This window comes from Cyprinodon tularosa, unplaced genomic scaffold, assembly GCF_016077235.1.
Source record: "Cyprinodon tularosa strain WSP-4 unplaced genomic scaffold, ASM1607723v1 ctg304, whole genome shotgun sequence".
Classification (NCBI taxonomy): Eukaryota; Metazoa; Chordata; class Actinopteri; order Cyprinodontiformes; family Cyprinodontidae; genus Cyprinodon; species Cyprinodon tularosa.
This window is the reverse complement of record NW_024039013.1, coordinates 1,088,865-1,108,197: the sequence shown is the minus strand read 5'-3', so window position 1 is coordinate 1,108,197 and position 19,333 is coordinate 1,088,865. Positions and strand designations below refer to the sequence as shown.

The 19,333-nt window shown below is 37.4% G+C and overlaps 1 protein-coding gene across 1 annotated transcript in view; it reads right to left on the bottom strand.

Moving 5' to 3' along the window:
• Nucleotides 1-19,333, bottom strand: part of ak5 (adenylate kinase 5) — a 138,976-nt gene that overhangs the window by 98,760 nt on the left and 20,883 nt on the right. The window contains exon 5 of the mRNA XM_038291972.1: nucleotides 18,366-18,479. Within this exon, the coding sequence (XP_038147900.1) occupies nucleotides 18,366-18,479 (114 nt within the window). The remainder of the gene's footprint in view (nucleotides 1-18,365; nucleotides 18,480-19,333) is intronic.

Here is a 19,333-nt window from a genome sequence, read left to right as displayed (position 1 = left end):
CCAATAGCCTACAGAACAGACATTATTTCGTTCATTGCTGAGGCTAAGTATCATCATATTGGGAGTTGAGAGTTATTGTTAACTTTTATTGTTAAGTGAGGGATGTTTAGATGAGACATTATTTCTATCATTGTGCTATTCATTCGTTACAGGAATTGTTAAGCATTTTTATATATACATTTTGAATAAAATTATCATTTGTTATTGGAGTTATTGCTTTTACTGAAAAGCATTTTTAATAAATCAACTGTTAATATCATCTTATTGTAGGATTACGTAGGTCTATGCATGGGAACAGAGATCCCCCGCCGCCGGCCCCCTGCTCCAAGGTGTCCTGGTTTTTCAAAATGAAAATATGGTCACCCTACCATACGCTCTACCACCACACCATAGCAGCGACCCAATTAATTCCAATCTTTCAATTTTACTTGTTTAGGTAAAGAATTCTCATCTTAGCAGTAGTACCTTTAGTATATTTAGATTTCCACTCTTGCAGATTAGAATGATAATAATTCAGATTTGCCACCCTCTGGGTCTCTTTGAATAAAGCTTTGAAGGAAGGATGAAGGGGTGGACGGTCTTTTCAGGCAGCTATAAAGGAAGCTCACGAATGCCCACTCTGCTGCTTTAAAGGGCAAAGTGCCAGCATGGGGTGAGTAATGGAAATGGATGCTGCAGGTCCGCAGAGTACCACACGGTTATCTCCAAGCTGGGGAAAATAGCTCTGAAAGTTAAGAAGAGATCCTTTCAGGAAAAAGCTGTATGATGCATAAAGCGTGATTCTGACTAATTTATTTTTAACTCTTTAAAGGTCACAGTATGATGGGTTTTACAGGTTGAAGTTGCTACATTAAAGAGTTTCTGTTTTCAGGTTAGTCACATTGCAGTTATTTTCTGACATTTGTGTTATCAGTTCTGGAAGTCTGGGTTGAATAAAATTCATATGATACATTGGATCACAAAGTAAGGACTTTTGTCTTTTCTCTCAATTACTCTGAGAGGATTGTCTGTACACCAACCATGTATTTATATATAAAACTTACATCTTTCTGCTAATTGTCCATACTATTTTAATATGATAGAAAGGAATTGTTTTTTTGGGACCATATTTTTTTAAAAAGAAGTAAGCCATTGTAACCGACTCCATCCCTGCGATGCAACACCTCTTAGAAACAGCTGCTACATGTCTTATATCCCATTCACTTTCACAAAGCAACTTTTGTTTTGGCTCAGAAATGTGTTATTCAGAGAATTTGCATTTTTTAAATTATACTTAATTAAAGGACTTAAACGGCAACCTGTACATACAGAGACATTTATTTTGTGAAATGGCTTAAACTTTAGACAAACTTAAGACATATACCATAAAAATACAGTTTATTCAATAGTTACTTTATGCTTCATTTAAAATATACACATTAATTATGCACAACGCTTTACAGTAGTTCAACTACTTGCATGTCTGGTAGATTTAAGGTTTTAAGTTATAATTTTTCTTTAGACTGGATGTAAAATTACTGGAGCTGCAACTAACGATTATTTTGCAAAGCGATTAATCTATTGATTATCTTTTCAATTAATTGATTAATAATCTGATAAAAATTCTTTAAAAAATAAATTTTACGACATTAAACCATAGGGGTGTGCATTGGCACTGCCCTCACGATTCGATTCGATTACGATTCACCAGGTAACGATTCCATTCAATTAGATTCTACGATGCATTGCGATGCATCAAAATCCCATTGACTTCGTAAAATCCGAAATGTGCCCAGATATCCGCTTTCCAAGCTTTTAGTGCGTTTTTAATTAGGCCTACCCGTCTATCGCGGTCATCTCCCTCCGCCTCAGCCATCTTGATTGTTGTTGGTATGCCCCGGAAGTAATCGAAACTTCACAACTTGTCCATTTGAGGCCAGAAAATAAACAGTGACATAATCGATTATGGCACTTTGCCTCATCGATGCTGAATCGTGCATGCCCCGCATTGCAATGCATCGCTGAATCGATTATTGTTGACACCCCTATTAAACCAGGTGAAACTCAAACTTTTCCACTGGAGGAGTTCTGGATTGAGCATATCGACAGATTTATTTTCAATGTATTAAATGCAAAAGATTTTGTTTATTCTTTTTACAATTTTGGTATAGTTATTGCTTTAAGTGGTTTGCTCTGTAAGCTAAATGCATGTTTAAGAGTCTCTACACTCCAGTTAATTATTAATCGATTTCTACATTAGTTGAAGGTTAATTCAATAATTGATTAATCACGATTAATCCAATTAATTGTCTCAGCCCTAAAAATTACACACTGGAGATTGTTGACTTGAATCTGGTAATTAGTGGAGGAAGCTAAAAGCTGAAAAATTTGGAACCATCAAAACACAAATACTGTTCAGCATTTATAAGAAGGCTCTGACTGCTATAATCCCCAAAACACTAATGAATATAAGGGTGTACAAAATGTTTGATACACCACTTGATGATAACAGGATAAAAAAAAGATGATACTCTATTTACATTGTTTTATCTTTTGAGAGCATCTTTCTCATTTCAAATTGGAACCAAGACAATCTTGCAGCAATATAAGGATGCAGAAAACACGATTTCCACACAGTCTTTGTTTGTTTTCTCTTGAGAGTCTCCCAGCAGACAGCCTTCCAGGCTTTCTCTGTCTGGCTTGGCCCATAAGGGCTGTGGAGCTGCTGCTGACAAACAGAAGAGTTTCCACTTGAGTGTTTAGCAGAATCTTCAGGACATTAACCAGTAGACCATTGAGGTCACTTACTCTATGTGGATATTTGTTTAATCTATGCAATGCTGTTTGAAGATTTAAAATCTGTTAGAAATTCTGTTTAGCGTTACTGTTGATCAGTAAGTTGAACTAATGTTAATAGAAACTGTGAGTTCCCTTCCTTGACTTTAAGATGTGCCTCACTATGTCAAGTCTTCCTCTCTATATAGGACCATTCTACATCCTCTATTGCTTATGATTTTATCATTTGGGAATAATACTGTATAATCTCATCCAACTTACAATCTCGGTGCTACATTATCTGCTGCTCAGAAGGAGGTCATATTTGACTTTTGGATGCAGACATACGCTGAGGGTTTACTTTCAGCTAAGTGTGTGAATAATCCAGACATCATGCTGGATCCTAAATCAACACAAAGACGTTTCTTAGCAACAGACAACTACCACAATGGTCATTTTACTGCTGGAAAATGGAAAAATAAAATTAAATGATTTAAAATCTTCGCCTTTAGTGAAACATTTCACCAATATATCAACATTCATTTCCTTACAATTGTTCACAAACCTCCACAAAGTGTATTGCATATAGAATAGTTAGTTTATAGTGATATTTAGCATAAACAAAAAGCAGATTTCTGTCTATATGGGCATATGGATAAACCAGAATATTATTATTATTATTATGATTGCAGTGCTTCAAACGAAAAAAAAAGTGCTTATAAGGGTCAATCACAAAATGCCATATCCAGGCTTTTGTATATTTTCATTTACCGGTAGATTTTTTTGGTTTAAAGCTACAGTGTGTAATAATTACAGGGATATACAGTCAGAAATGTAATATATTATACATAACTATGTTATTTATCATCATCTACGAGCTCAGCCTCTTAACCTTAATATTTGCGTTGCCTTAGAATTCGTTATTTCTAATTACATAGGAGCGGGTCTCGCAGCCATGGAGGCAGACATCTTTGCGCTACGGCAGCGCAGAGCCAACAAACTAGTGATTGCGAGATCGCCAAAACGTCACAACGATGTAGAAAAAATAACGGGTACATTTATTATCTTAAGTCTACATGAAATCTATACCCTACACAGACTAATGAAATACTATCTGTAAAATTATCTATGTAAACAAACCTCATCACTTGAGAAAGTAGGTGATGCGGACGTCGTGGAAGACATTTTGTCCCGTAACGCTCGCCGTACTGTTGGGGGGGAGAAGCGGTGGGGGGGGAGATGTTCATGTTGCTGCAGTCTGACCGCTAGATGTCGCTAAAAGTTACACACTGTAGCTTTAAAGCTAATTTAACTGCAGTTTCTAAAAAGATTCAAAATTGGAGTGGAGAGTAGTTTACATGTGTATACTTGAAATATAACTGTCTTTATACTTGACAGAATTCTGACTTCATCTTCTTGTCTTAATTTACAACTGAGACTAGCAGAAGCATCTTACCAGGGTTTAGATGAAAAAGGACTAAATCATTGCTAAATGCTACTAGTTCTAGATGAAAGCATGTCTGGCATTTGTTTGGAAATCAAGGTCCCAGAGTCTTAAAGAAAAGTTTAGAAACACAGAAGTGTGAAGTTTCAAAAGCCACCACTGACTACTGGGCGTCATGTCTGCTTGTGTTGGTCTATCTTATTTTAAATCAAAAACCAGAGCAGGAGTCATCCAGTAGATATCACAGTACTCCCTGCTTCCTAGTGCTGAAGAGCTTTATGAGGATGGAGATGTATGCATCCAACAGAAACCAACACCTTCCCACACTGCCAGAAGTGCAACTAAGTCCTAATAAAGCGGGTAAAATAGGTGCTATTGATATGACATTTTCACCCGAATTAGGTAACAATCCATGCAATCCATACATACAAAGAAATCAAACCACAGATGTCCGGAATTAAAGTTATATAGATTACTGTAAAATGACACATGGAAAAGTACTGAACACACTTATTGAAATGTATTTAATACTTTGTGCAAAGGTTTTTTTTGGCAATGACAGCTTTGAGACACTTCCTCCTTTTCAGGAGTTGGGTTCAGTCCCCTAGTTTCAGGAAAAATAAGCTTTCATGCTTAGCCCACCATAACATTTTGCAAAATTTCATGCAAGTATGTGGCAACGGTTTATGGAACCTTAATTCTTTCCTGTTTCAACATGATAATGATATGACTGGAAGGACTGACTGTTGAAGACATTGGGGATGAATGAGGCTCAGGTCTTAATGTTCAATTCTGTTTTTTTGTCGGATCAGATTTTTTATGTAACTGTTAACATGAGAGTGGCCTTGTAGTGACCTGCATGCACAGGAAAACAATAACAAGTCTCATTGTCAACTGACAGGTTAGGGTATCACCCCTCAAATCTGTTTTGCATTGTTGTATTTGCCTTATATTCCAACATCTCGTTGTCCCTCTACATTACAACTCCGTCTACATGGTCATTCATGTTTGTTGTTGTTCTGCGCTGTTAACACAGAGTGCTTTAACCAAAAAGTCAACTAGTTGACTAGTCAACTTAAGCTGAGTCGATTCACAACTGGACAACTCGAAAGATGCTCCTATGACCATAGTTGTAAATATTACTCAGAAGTTTAAGATCTGTGGGACTATTGTCAACCTACCTGGATGTGGCCACAGGAGGAAATAAATGACATATCAAAGAGACAGATAATAGGAATGGTAACAAAAGAGCCCAGAAAAACTTCTAAGTATATTAATGTTGAAAGTCCTCTTCAAGGAACTTACATGTCAGATCATTCATAATTGTTTGAGCCAAAGGGGACTGAAAGTTAGACCACAAAGGAGGACACAATTGTTGAAAACAAATCATGATTACTCTACATTGTCTCATATGTAAACGCCAGTCAGCGGCTTGCGTTGTCTTAGGACAGCACTGTCTGTTTTCTTCTTTGCTCCAAACCTTTACAGACCACCCATTAATAACCAGCTGTCACTTTATTCAATTGCGAATACGAGGCCTGCTGCTTCTGTGCATTAACGGCAGAGTGGGCATCAGCCCTTGTCTAGTCATCAGTGACTGTACGAGCTGTTTTTGCACTGTCGCTTGGACACGGCTGCAAACAAAAGTGTGTGTGTGTTATCTGTGTGTTTTCATCTCCAGTGAACGTCCTCCGGTACCTTATCTGACCCCAGGCTCCATCTGCAAACCATCACTCACCCTTTTAGAAACCAATTTAAGCAGCTTTTCCAATAAAACTGCATCATTAAAAACAACCTTGTCAGCTAAATTAGATTTTTGAGGTTATTGCTTGTGAAGTGTGATTTAGCAAATTATGAAATAAGGGGTTAAATATATGACATCCAGGCTCCTTGAATGTGTTTATCTCCGTTGTTCACACGCTCAGCAAATGGGGTGGCAAAGAGATACAACTATGTTTAATTAAAACCAATTTGCTATATGCCTCAAACAGCTAGAATTGCTAATTATAACCATGATTGTATCTCATTTAACAGCTTTACCTAAGAGGCAGTAGTGGTTTATTGCAGAAGTATTGTCTTTTGAGTTGAACGTGTTTCAGCAACATACTATATAATCTAGTTATTTGTTTTGTTTCCTCAGGCGTCCTTTACACAGGGTGCCTATTCTGAGAGGAATCTGCTGTCACATAATGCTGAGTGGAGAGACAGCAGCAGCCAGACAGGAGCTCTCATTATGCCAAGATGTTACCACCTTACAATAACAGAGAGAGAGAGAGAAGGTCCAGTCACCATACAGACAGGGGGAATATAACAGAGATGACTGCGTTGGCCTGAGCGATGCACACTGCAAAAACGATTTAAGAATAAGTAAAAAATTATTTAAATTAAGTGTATTTAACCTTAATTTCAGCAGGTAAATAAGATTATTTGCCAATGGAATTAGTTGTTCTACTCTTAAAATAAGATATTTAGATAATATGCACTTGGAATAAGACAATGCAATTTTTTCCCCTCATGATAAATGTAAATTGTCTTGTTCCACTGGCAACGTGTCTCACTTACCTCCTCAATTCAAGAAAAAAATGCACCCATTTTAAGAAAAACTTGCTTATTGAGATTTCAATTTTTTGCAGTGCACACAGCACAAATGCAACGGTTTGCTGTTTAACCACATATGCACCTCAAGAAAATAAACTTTTAAACATCTACAAATGTGTGCAGAAATATGTTACTATGTAATATGCTTCTATATAAGATGCTACTATATGCTAGAATAAAAGTTGTCTAAGACTAAGTCTAACTTATGATCAACAGACCCATATCCTTAGGAAGTAATTCATGTTCATCATATTTTTATCGAACCAATATGACAAAAATCTTATCTTACACACAAAACCCCCATTAAAATCATAAAAATAAACACTAAATATAGAATAAGACAATGTAATTTTAATGGAGTTTAAAAGAGAATAGAGTTTTTGGTAATTGTTTCACAAAGCTAAAGCCCTTATTTTGGCACAGAGTTAGCAGCAAATGAGTAATAACTATTTTCTGTCCAGGAGATGTCTGATAATAAAAGTGATTGATTTGACCAATCTGGCTTTATAGCAGATTTTGTTTCCATTAGATAAATTTTTTGAAAATTCTAGAACATTTTTCCAGGTGGAAGTGGAAAAAAAAAAAAAAGTCATGGGCAGTGTTGTCAAGTTTTAGTCTTACCCCGAAATCCCACATCCTCCGTCAGGGCCCCACTGCGCTCCAGACCGTCTGTGCAAAGCAAAGCCTACAGCCTCCACTGTTCCTCCCGCTTACTGCGCTCCGACTTCCTCGGAGTTTGAGGAGAGCATGGGCAATATTATTAAATTCAAAGCAGCAAAACATGCGGAAATGAACCAGGGTTTCTGCGGTTTATAAAAATCATTAAATTATTATTTGTTTAATTAAAGCCTTTATTTGCACTAATTAAATGAGATTGTCTGGGCATTTAAAATGCTTTATTTAAAAATATATTATATCAGATATATTATATCAGATATATTATATCGCAATTAATTTGCGCGCAACTGCTTGCAGTTGGTCATAAAGCCTTAAGTTTGGAAAAGAAGCTCGAGACAGAGAAAAAGCTAGAGAATGGGGAAAAATACTAATTTCAATAAAAGTGGCTGGAAAACGAGGAATTGGGGACATGGCTGTCTATGGTAAAGATTATGGATTTTGCTGTGTTATATATATATATATATATATATATATATATATATATATACACACACACACACACACATACATACATTCAAGAGTCATGGCATTGTGCTTACCGCTCCTTCATATTTCATGTACACTAATAACTTGTATACATGGTACTTGTTGTGGCATTAAAATTATTTCTAATAGCATTAAAAGAGCATTAAATCAGAGTTACTCATTCATGTATGAACCCTGTGAGCGCTTAATTTAAAATGACATATTAATAATGAAAAATGACATATAAATTTTGGGAATATATAAGAATTATGCTCTAAATTTTAGTTACCCATCTGTCGTTACTATATTTTCATTTGACAAACCGGATCTTCTCGACGTTCTTTTCATGTTTGGTGCGATTGGAATCACGGATCTTAACCTGGCCGGGGCAAAAAATAGCTCGGCTCCATATTTTGACGGATGAAGGACGGGGAAGACCAACGTGGACGGAGATGTGTGGAGGAGTAGCGGTGGATGTGGAACATCTCTCATTGGTTTATATGACAGACAAGTACTGCGCGTCAGTGGAGAGCAAAGCTACCTGGATACTGAGTAACAGTGTAAAGCTCTGTTTGAGTTCTTTGAAGTCTGAAGAGAAGTGTGAAAGGTCCGGGCAGAGCTAATCAGAACAGTAAGTTTGATTTGGTCTGTATTTTGACCTTGAAAGACGGAGAGCAAGTCCCTGGACGGTGACGTCAGAGGACTCATTGAGAATGTGGAATGGTTGGCATTAACAAGCAAACTAAGCAGTTGCATCATTAGGTGGGTGGCTTTGAGCCGAGAAAAAAATTATGTAGAATTTGAACATCAGTCTGTTGTAGATTAATTTCTTTTTATTTTACTTTTTAAATAACTGTTACATCTTTTCATTTCTATATCTGTTGACTCTTCTGTGTGGGTCTGCCAAAATGGACATTCTTATGCAGATATATACTGGCCAGAGCGGCTCAAGCATCAACTTATATAGTAATGCTGTAGGCTTTGTGAGAAGGCCTAGATGCTGACTAGGGGCTTTTGGGTGAGACACTTCCTGGCTGAGTTTTAGATAAAATGAAAAAGTCGGCAGAGGCTCTCTGCCTTTCAGTGGGTTCTTCCCTGAATGGTCAGGACGTAAGGGCCTATGGAAGGTGTGATCTTCCTCTGCAATTTGTGCTTGTATCAAGAATTTTGTTAAAAATTACTGGAATAAATTCTGTTGATGATTTATTAATATTATTCATAATTAAACATGTTTCATTATTTGTGTACACTATCGAAGCAACAATACCTTGACAGATCTAGACCGGGTTATATAAGGGTCATACAGCAAGTCCTTTAAAGGAAAATGCTTATCAACTTTATTCTCAGATAAGCAATGTCATATGAAAAAGTTGACAAAAACTCCAAAAAATGTATAGTTTAGTTTAGGTCTTAGAATGTAAACATTGTAGGAGGAAATTAAGCTAGTTTCAATATAATGGTGCAAAAGGACATTAATATGGAAAGGTTCAGTAAAGTGCAAAATAAATATGGTGCTAAATGCAGCAGAACATTGAGTTGCCCTATTTAAAAGAATTATGTGCATATATATATATATATATATATATATATATATATATATATATATATATATATATATATATACCAAAGATTGGGTACAATGCTCCAATAAACGCAACCATGCTGAACGAGGCAGCAATTGACCTGAAAAATAGGATCATGGCAAAAATCCACCAGTCCACCCCAAAGCCAGTTACAGAGATTAAGTACCACCAGAAAGTCTACTAGAATATGTGAATGCAGCCCTGCAAGCAATTCCTACATCAACTGAACTGAATTCCTAAATCAACAACAACTGAAAGAGGACCTCAGCAACATCCCTGAACAGAATCCAGAAGTGACAGACATCCAAGAAGGGGTCTCAGGGATGAAGAACTGGACAGCACCAGGCCCCGATATGATACATGCCTACTGGCTTAAGAAACTCATGTCACCCCATGATCGCTTGGCAGCACAAATTAACCAGCTGCTGAGAGATGGGAACCACCCTGAATGGCTAACCAAAGGGCCCACAATCCTGATCCTGAAGGATCCCTCAAAGTGTACAGTTCCATCGAACTACCGGCCAATAACCTGCCTCTCCACAATATGGAAGCTAATGTCCGGGATCATAGTAGCTAAGATAAGCGGCACCTGTATCAATAAATAAGCACAGCTCAGAAGGGAATTGATTAAAATACCAGAGGTGCCAAACATCAGCTCCTGGTAGACAGAACAGTCGCTTGAGACTGCAGAACCCACTTGGATTGATTACAAGAAAGCCTATGACTCAATGCAGCACACTTGGATCATTGAATGCTTGAGGCTATACAACATCAACAGGACACTAAGAGCCTTCATTGCAAACTCAATGAGGTTGTGGAAAACCACCCTTCAGGCCAAAGGCAAGACACTTACAAAAGTCTGGCATATACCAAGGAGATGCACTGTCTGCACTGCTGTTCTGCATAGGCCTGAACCCCTTCAGCCAAATAATCAACAAGACTGGCTACAAATACTGACTCAGGAACAGGGCCACCATCAGTCACCTCCTCTACATGGATGACATCAAGCTGTATGCTAAGAATGAGCGAGACATTGGCTCAATACTGATCCATACCACCCGGATCTACAGTACAGACATCGGGATGTCATTAGGACTAGAGAAATGTGGTCAGATGGTGACTAAGAGAGGACAGGTAGTCCACACAGAGGGGGTCTCACTCCCAGAAGGAACAATAGCAGACATTGAAGACAGCTAAAATTACCTTAGAATTCCACAAGCAAGTAGCAACCTCGAGGAAGTGAAAAGGAAAGCGGCTACAGCCAAATATCTCTGAGCACCAGAGCAATAGAGGCCCAGATCAAGATCACAGGTGCAGACTGTGCAAAGAGGCCCCTGATACAATCCAGCACATAACTGCAGGGTGTAAGATATTAGCAGGGAAAGCTTACATGGAGTGCCATAACCAAGTGGCTCGAATAGTGTACAGGAACATCTGTGCAGAGTATGGGCTGGAAACCCCAAGGTCAAAGTGGAAAACACCCCCAAAGATAGAAGAGAATGACCCAGCCAAGATCCTATTGGACTTGCAGATACAGACTGAATGGTAATGGCAAACCAACCGGACATTGTGGTGGTGGACAAAAAGCAGAGGGAATCATTTGTGGTTGACATAGCAATACCAAGGGACTGCAACATCAGGAAAAAAGAACATGAGAAACTAGAGAAATACCATGGGCTCAGAGAAGAACTAGAGAAAACCTGAAAGGTCAAGGAATCTATAAAAGGCAAAGATACTGCACAGAACCCTCAAGCTCCCATATCGATCGATTGATCGATAGATAGATAACCAGACCCTGAGGAAGATTGTGGAGAAGGGCCAATTCCAGCCCTTGGGGGACCTGCGGAAGTAGTGGACTGAGTCTGGTGTAGAAACATCCAGAGCCACCGTGCACAGGCGTTTACAGGAAACAGCGGCAGAGGCCCCTGACCTGGGCTACGGAGAAGCAGCACTGGACTGTTGCTCAGTTTTGCATGTCATTTGGAAATCAAGGTGCCAGAGTCTGGAGGAAGACTGGGGAGAAGGAAATGCCAAAATGCCAGAAGTCCAGTGTCAAGGACCCACAGTCAATGATGGTCTGGGGTTTCATGTCAGCTGCTGGTGTTGGTCCACTTTGTTTTAAAAAAAGGGCAGGGTCATTGCAGCTAGCTATCAGGAGATTTTGGAGCACTTCATGCTTCCATCTGCTGAAAAGCTTTACAGAGATGAAGATTTCATTTTTCAGCACGACTGTACACAGTGGCAAAACCCACTGGTAAATGGTTTACAGACCATGCTATCACTGTGCTCAATTGGCCTGCCAACTCTCCTGAACCTGAACCCCATAGAGAATCTGTGGGATATTGTGAAGAGAAGGTTGAGAGATGCAAGACCCAACACTCTGAATGAGCTAAAGGCCGCTATTGAAGCATCCTGGGCCTCCATAACACCTCAGCAGTGCCACAGGCTGATTGCCTCCAAGCCATAGTGAAGCAGTCATTTCTGCAAAAGTGCATTCTGTTCATAATTATTTGAAGGTTTACTTTTTTTGTAAACACTTTTCTTTTATTGGTCGGATGAAATATGCTAATTTTGTGAGATAGGAATTTGGGGTTTTCATGAGCTGTATGCCAAAATCATCCGTATTAACACAAAACAACAACAAAAGAAATGAAATATTTCAATTAAAGTGCAATGAATCTAAAATATATGAATGTTCAAGTGTTATCATTACATTAGGGAAAATAATGAACTTATTATTATTATAATATAACATATTATTCATATTTTGAGAAGGACCTGTATGTATGTATATAAAATCCTGAAACTGAAAAGCTGTTTTTTGAATATACAGGTGAGTGCAGCCTGCCAGGCTTCATTGCAACAGCATTCTGCAGATCTAAATGTTGGTTAGAGATGCCAGCTGTGATCCAATATGGCATTCTGCTGCACTAACCACTTGCTTTAGGTTCTTTATGTTCTCCTCAGAGCAGATGGATAACAGCACAGGAGGCTGTCCATCTCATAACCTGAGGCCTGAGATCTGGACGCAAAAGAACTGGTAGTTCTGAACTCTCTCAACCTTACATGTCTGAAGTGGGGTAGTGAGTGTGTGTGTGTGTGTGTGTGGTCTGCATTAATTTTAAGTCCTTAAGTACTCCTATTATTTCTTTATAATGTTTAGATTCAGGTTATTTCCCTGTACCGCAGTGCAGGACAGACTCTACGTTGGCGGATTAATTTTTAACAGAAATCAGGCCTACAAAAGTGGTGTCATGAGAAAACTGGATGGCTTCGGTTGAGTGAATTGGGAAACAGTCATAAGTGAACACCTAATAAATAATGGGGCTGACAACAAACTCAGGGGGGCCCTGTGTTCAGGATGAGCATTAATGAAGACAAAACCAAGAAAAGACATGTAAATAAAATCTATTTAACCTCAAACCCTTTCATCATCAATTTAAAAGCATCATAATTTTCTTCCAGTTAGATTACAAATTACAGCAGTCCAAGTATTTTCTTGTATGTAAAGACCCAGTGATATAATAACAAGTAAGTTTATGGCTAGAGCAGCATCCTTTCATCATGCCAGTAAGAGAACAAAGAACACTGAAACAGCAAAATCTAAAATCTGTTACATAGTTTTCAGCAAATTTGTATGACTTACAAAGTGTTGCCACTGCACTGAATATTGAATAACTTTTCATGGCTTAAAAACAATAGCTTTCAACTCGGCAATGTAAGCCTTCACTTTCAGCTGTTGAATCACACCTCTACAGACACTACTGGTGGGAGGCATTCCCACTCAGTGTCTGTTGGTATAATGATCCTGTTCCACAGCGGAAACACTCAAAAACAGGTACACAACAGTTACAGAAAGAAAAAAACAGCACGACCTTTATTGTTTGCCAGCTATATGTAAAATAACTTTAATTCCAATGCAATGGTTCAAAGGCTTATTTGCATGGAGTTTTTATGTTTTTCTTTGCAAGTATGAGCTATGTCTGCATACTCCATCTATCTCCCACAATCTCAAGACATGCTTGTAAGGTTCCTCTTTTCCTGTTCCTCTTCCCCCTCTGCAGGTTTCTGTTTCACTGTATTAAAATTCTGGTAAAGCACTTAGACCACAAACCAAAGACATCCAAGTCTCCTTTATTAATTTGGATGTTTGTAATCAGATCTGTAAATTTGTGCTGGTCTTTTTTTTAGTCATTTATGTATTGTGACTGAAATATTATAAGTACTATTAAAACTTGATTTTTCCATGGCCCGGTCCTCAATAGCTACCATCTTGCAACTTTGACATGCATCGCTTCTCTAACACACATAAATTATGTGTATGGCTTTCACTCTTTAGAGCTGAGTGACATACAGATGAGGGAACTTCAGGTTAAGTTGAAACATGATAACAACAAAAAACAAAGTTTATTAAATCTTTTCTGATCAGGAATAAACTATATGTTTTTTTTTTTTTTTTTAGCATGAGTGGCCCCATAGCCAATTAATCTAGGATTATAGCCTCTAAATACGAGAGGACCCCTCTACCGATACACCATGCAGCCCCCAATAGGTGCAATAACTCTAAAGAAACAAAGTGCTTAGTGGTAATCATGAAGTGATCTGTAAATTATTGTAGAACTAGGGCTGTTGTATTTGGCTGAAAAATGTTTCTCGATATATGCCCTTCATATCAGTAGATATCGATAATTATTGATCAGTTTTTTGTTAACTTATGAGACAAGGACCAGGGGGGAAAAAACCTGTTTAAATTGTAACTCTAACATTTAATAAGCCCTATGTAGAACAAAAACAAGAAGAATGGCATTGCATGTTGGCCTTAATAAATGGAAGGCATGCAGTTTTATTTCAAATCATTTGCATCAACAGCTTCTTTTAATCTAGAAAGGAGTTTGCTCTTTTCTCAACCAAACTGGTATATGGATCACAATTTGTTTTAAGTTCAACAAACCAGTAATACCCAGGCCTGCTTTTAAATAAAAGACACATTTGTTTTTATCCTAACAAATGTAAAATAACATTTAACAGGAAAATGGAATTCATTTTTTAAGTTTTTATTTTTGCTTTTTTATTCTAGAGTTTTAGTTTCAGGACAGGTTGAAATATTTCAGGAACAAATTGAAAACTATGGAAATATCATTTACGATGCAAAATTTTACAATTTCCTGAACTACAATCTCCTTACCACTTTCAATCAGTATTAAAGTCAAGGCTTAAAACCAATTAAGAGTTTCATTTTATTCAACTAACCAGGTTTACCATTTTTCACATCCTACTCTCTTCACCTCACACAGCTGCATCAGTACATTTCAACAATCATTTTTGTTTATTGTATATTGCAGAATTGCCATCTGGCTTCCTTTAAGTTCTTATCTCTTATGTCTGTTCGGAGATCAAGGCAAGTAGAGAGTACAAAACTGAAAACCAATTCCTTCCTTTAATTGCATAATCATTAAAACAATTTGGTTTCAGTTTAATAAGGTGGTTTTAGGTGGGGGTTTCGTTTATTTTTTTCACAAAAGTGTTCTACAGTTTTTTGGGGGAAGTGGGAGCAGTTGCTCTTTAATAAAATATTAGATTTCATGATTTTTATGTTTGGTTTGGTCCCTATAACCACCAGAGAGAGGCTACTAAATGCACTCTCCATGCAGCTAAATCTCCTCTACAAAATCTAAGAACCTTTTTAAGCTTGTCCAGTGATAATACAATTAAAGGAGACCAGGTCAAAAAGCAAATTATTATTATGCATTTATTCTGCCAGTAACTGCACATCCTTTTCTATTAATACATAACAAAACATATTTTAGTAATGTGGCAAAATATAGTCAAGATTTTCTGCTATTCTTTGTAATGCAAATAAATTCTCTAAAACCGCTGCACAAAAAATACACCTCTGTAGGCCTTAAGGGTCTAAGTGTAAATACCTGCCTGCATGAGAATGAGCTATAAAAATTAAAAGTGTCACATAAAAAAAAAGCATTAAATCAAATTGATGAGGAAGAAGATGGCACAATTTTTATTTCCATGCACCTACAATCTTATGTTTCATTATCTTGTTTTGGAAACATGGAGGCAAAATACCATAAATATAGTTACATCCTCTACCCTGATACACTCTGCAGGGAGGGAGACTCTCAATGTTACGTTTTAGTTTGATATAAGAGTACAAAAAAATCTCTCGCAAAGCTCAACCATCCTGAATCCGGCAAAGCAATGCAAATTCATGGTTTCAGCAGGTCTCTGTGCATTGAAGACGACTTATTATAACACAATATAAAAAAAGAGATGGGGATCTGCAGCTAAAAATACTGTGAACAAAACTGGCAAAGTTGTAAGAGAGAAAAGCTTAATAAAGATCTGTAACTAAGTGGGAAGCTCTACTGTATAATCAGTTCAAATATAAAAATTAGTTAATACTTGACTGCTTCTTAGAGTGGCAGCTAATTTACACACACAAGGTGCTAAAACAGAATAAATGAAAGCTGTAAATATATAAAGAAAAAATATTTTGTTTTATAACTGACTACCTGAACTATAGGGGTCAACCATTGTCTATTTTCATTTCTCTTTAAATGTTTGTTTTGTGCTGATATAGGTTTTACTTTGCTTTTAGGACTGCATGCATCCTTATATTATTTTTTAACATTCATGACAGACACCATGCAGGGTTTAGTATTTGCATTTCATAGAAGATAGGAGCATTATTTCATGCATCTCTATTTTCAGTTGTATACCTGAAAACTATCTTGTGTCCCAGAAGAAGTATGTAATGTACAGTAGTGCCAGAAAATGAAAAAGGCTTTTTGCATCGTTCCTCAGCTGACATCATATACATTTAGCTGAAAATCATTGGCAACCAACTTTAATAGGTCTTTTTATGTGTTTTCAGCAGACACCCTCTCTGTGAGTCAAACCGTCTTTCTCCTGTTAGTTTATTTTAAGGACTAAAACTAAGGGCTACATATAAATGTGGCCTGATGCCATTGAGGTTAAATGATTCCCATCACAGATGTATTCAAAGGAATCTTGAAAGACCACACTGGGGCCATTCCTCTAAGCGAAACACAGGATTCTGTAGTTACAAGCGGCTCACCAGTACTAGACAATGATGCAACAACACTGTTTTTTCTCACTGGTCTTAACTCAAGCTGTAATATTTAGATTATAAGTCCTTAATTTAGTATAAAGTAGTTAAAATGGGCCTTGAATCAATAGGTTATGCTGTTGGTAGAGGTACAAGGCTTTGGGGGATATTAATTTGGCATACTTTGGTACCTTAATTGTCAGAATATGAATATTTTCCAAAAAGGCTTCTGTCACTACTATCTTTTTCAGTTGTTTCTTTAATGAAGTCTTTATCACTGAATTGTTAAATTAGGTTTTTCCATAAACTGACTCTACTAACCCCTCAGAAGGTCACTTAAAAGTGAATTGAACACGCTAAGTGAATTTGAATGTGCTAATTAGCACCAGTCCATCTAACAGCAATCTCCCTATTTGTTTCACACAATTAACTAATCAACCGTTGGTTCAGACAGGAAGTGTTGGCCAAAATGGTCAGCTTGATCTAACTACTTCTAGATATATATATATATATATCACCACAAAAGAACAGCCATAAAATGTTAATGTACTGAGATTTTTAGGGTAGTAGATACTGAGTTATTAACTTCCCGATCAAGAGTAAATTTTCCTTGAAAAGACTATATGAATCAATGCCAGTGACAGCTACAGTATCTTAGCTTATTCTGCCCATACCTGTTTAACATAGGGAAATTGATAATTTAATGGCTTGAGTTGAGAGGAGAAGACTTGGTTAGAAGCAGCAGTTGTAACATAAAGCATCATGAGTGGGGCTAGTGTGAACTAATGCCACTGCTGTTATGAGACCTGACGCACTTTTCAGACTTAATAAATACAAGAAATTCCAGTCTGTACAGAAGAAACATGCTGAATCTAATCTGAAATCCTGTTTTAAAAAGAGCAATGGACTGAACAACCCAAACAAATGAATCAAATTAACTACTTGGATGTTGCCTTATTTTTCAACATGACTGAACAATAAATTCAGGCTAGGATTAAGAAACGTAAGCACTTGAATGATTCTCAAATATCTCATAGCTGTGCATATTAGCATCTATATCAAATATAGATTTCTGAAATTCTTTTTTCATTTTTCTATAGAGTCAACCAGAAAATCTATTTCTGTGGTGTCAGGGAAAAATTATTTACCAAATCACATTTTTCCTTTTTTCTTGTTTTTGAGAGAGAAAGGGACAGATATGCAGAAAATGTCTCAGAGTCGGGATCTGGCCCAAGATAGGGGGCAACACCTTCTGCAAAGTTGTTAAACTGTTTAAAAATGTCTCATTTTGCAATTGTTTTAGCAAAATGTCTAAATGTCTCTACATGGACACCATGATGTTGCACAGCTCCTGATATCAAACAGATGAAATAACCAGTGGGGTTAAACAACCCACAGAGCAGCAGATGATTTGATCACACATCTGAGGCAGAAAGCTGGACTGGAACTGGTTCATTTACATACTTTATCAGGCTTGCAGCACATGGCTACCATTATGACTTTCTAGTTATTTCTGAACATTTTCACTGGAGCCTTTACCAGTAACTCTACAAATGCATCCTGGCTAATTTAATTTCAAGCACTCCTAACAAGTCATGCTGTCAAAGGGCGTTATTACTGCTCTTGTAGGTCAGAGGTGATAACTCTGCAATGGTGAATGAGCCCATCAAATTATAGTAAATGTAAACCAGGGGATATCATCTGACACAAGAACAAAAATATTGTTCAAGGACAAATAGACCTAATAACAGAGACTCACCTGGTCTTCAAAGGACAGAGCTTGTCCAACATCTCGAGGGAAGCCATCTATGACGATACCGTTGGCCTCTGGGATCTTCATAATCTTCTGTTTTATCTCAGTTATTGTGGTTTCCTGAAAGAAATGACAAAAGTAGGATAATTCATGATTGCCTTCTCCCCATGTCGAGGCTGTTATGTTAAAAATAAAGTAGTAAGCTGGATTTCCACTATATCTTCAGGGAAATCATTAGGTTTTTGATCAACACAAAGAAGAGACGGTAAAGTGTGGGTTCTCCTTCAGTAACACATAATAACCTAAATGAAAACTATTTATATTGCCAAGCAAAAATTGTTCAACCCCCCTTGAGATTCCTTTAAACTGTTTTCATAAGTCATCCAAAACCTTTAATCTATTTAACTCTGCCTGTGTGTTATAAACGACCTAAAGTAGTGCCTCATTGTGTAGTATAACAAACTTTTAATTTTGTTTGTACAATCCCAAATCTGCAAATTATATTAATTTGTCTTTAATTCCCCAGTGTAAATTTGTAGACCAGTCTAGCCTAAGGATCTCTAGTTACTGTGAAAATAGATGTTTAAGGTTTGCCACAGATTCTTGGTTACATTTTATGCTGGACTCACTTACATTTTTGTCCTGTGTTGCCAATAGTTTTGGAAATTAATGTCTCAGGTTTAGATAATAGCCTAGCATTTTCACAAGTAGGGGGGCAACGGCCCAGCAGTAGGACCGCTATCTCTGTCTTTGTGCAAAAAGGAACAAGAGGAGCACTGCCAAAGGCTTGCAAAATGACCTAAAGCAGGCCACAAATGTGCATGTGTCTCAAGACACGGTTAGACACCAACTCCATGAGGATGGTATGAGGGCCCAACGTCCACAGATGGGGGTGGTGCTAATAGCCCGTGCAGGACGCTTGGCAGGAAGCTTGGCATTTCCTAGAGAACACCAGGATTAGCAAATTTGCTGCT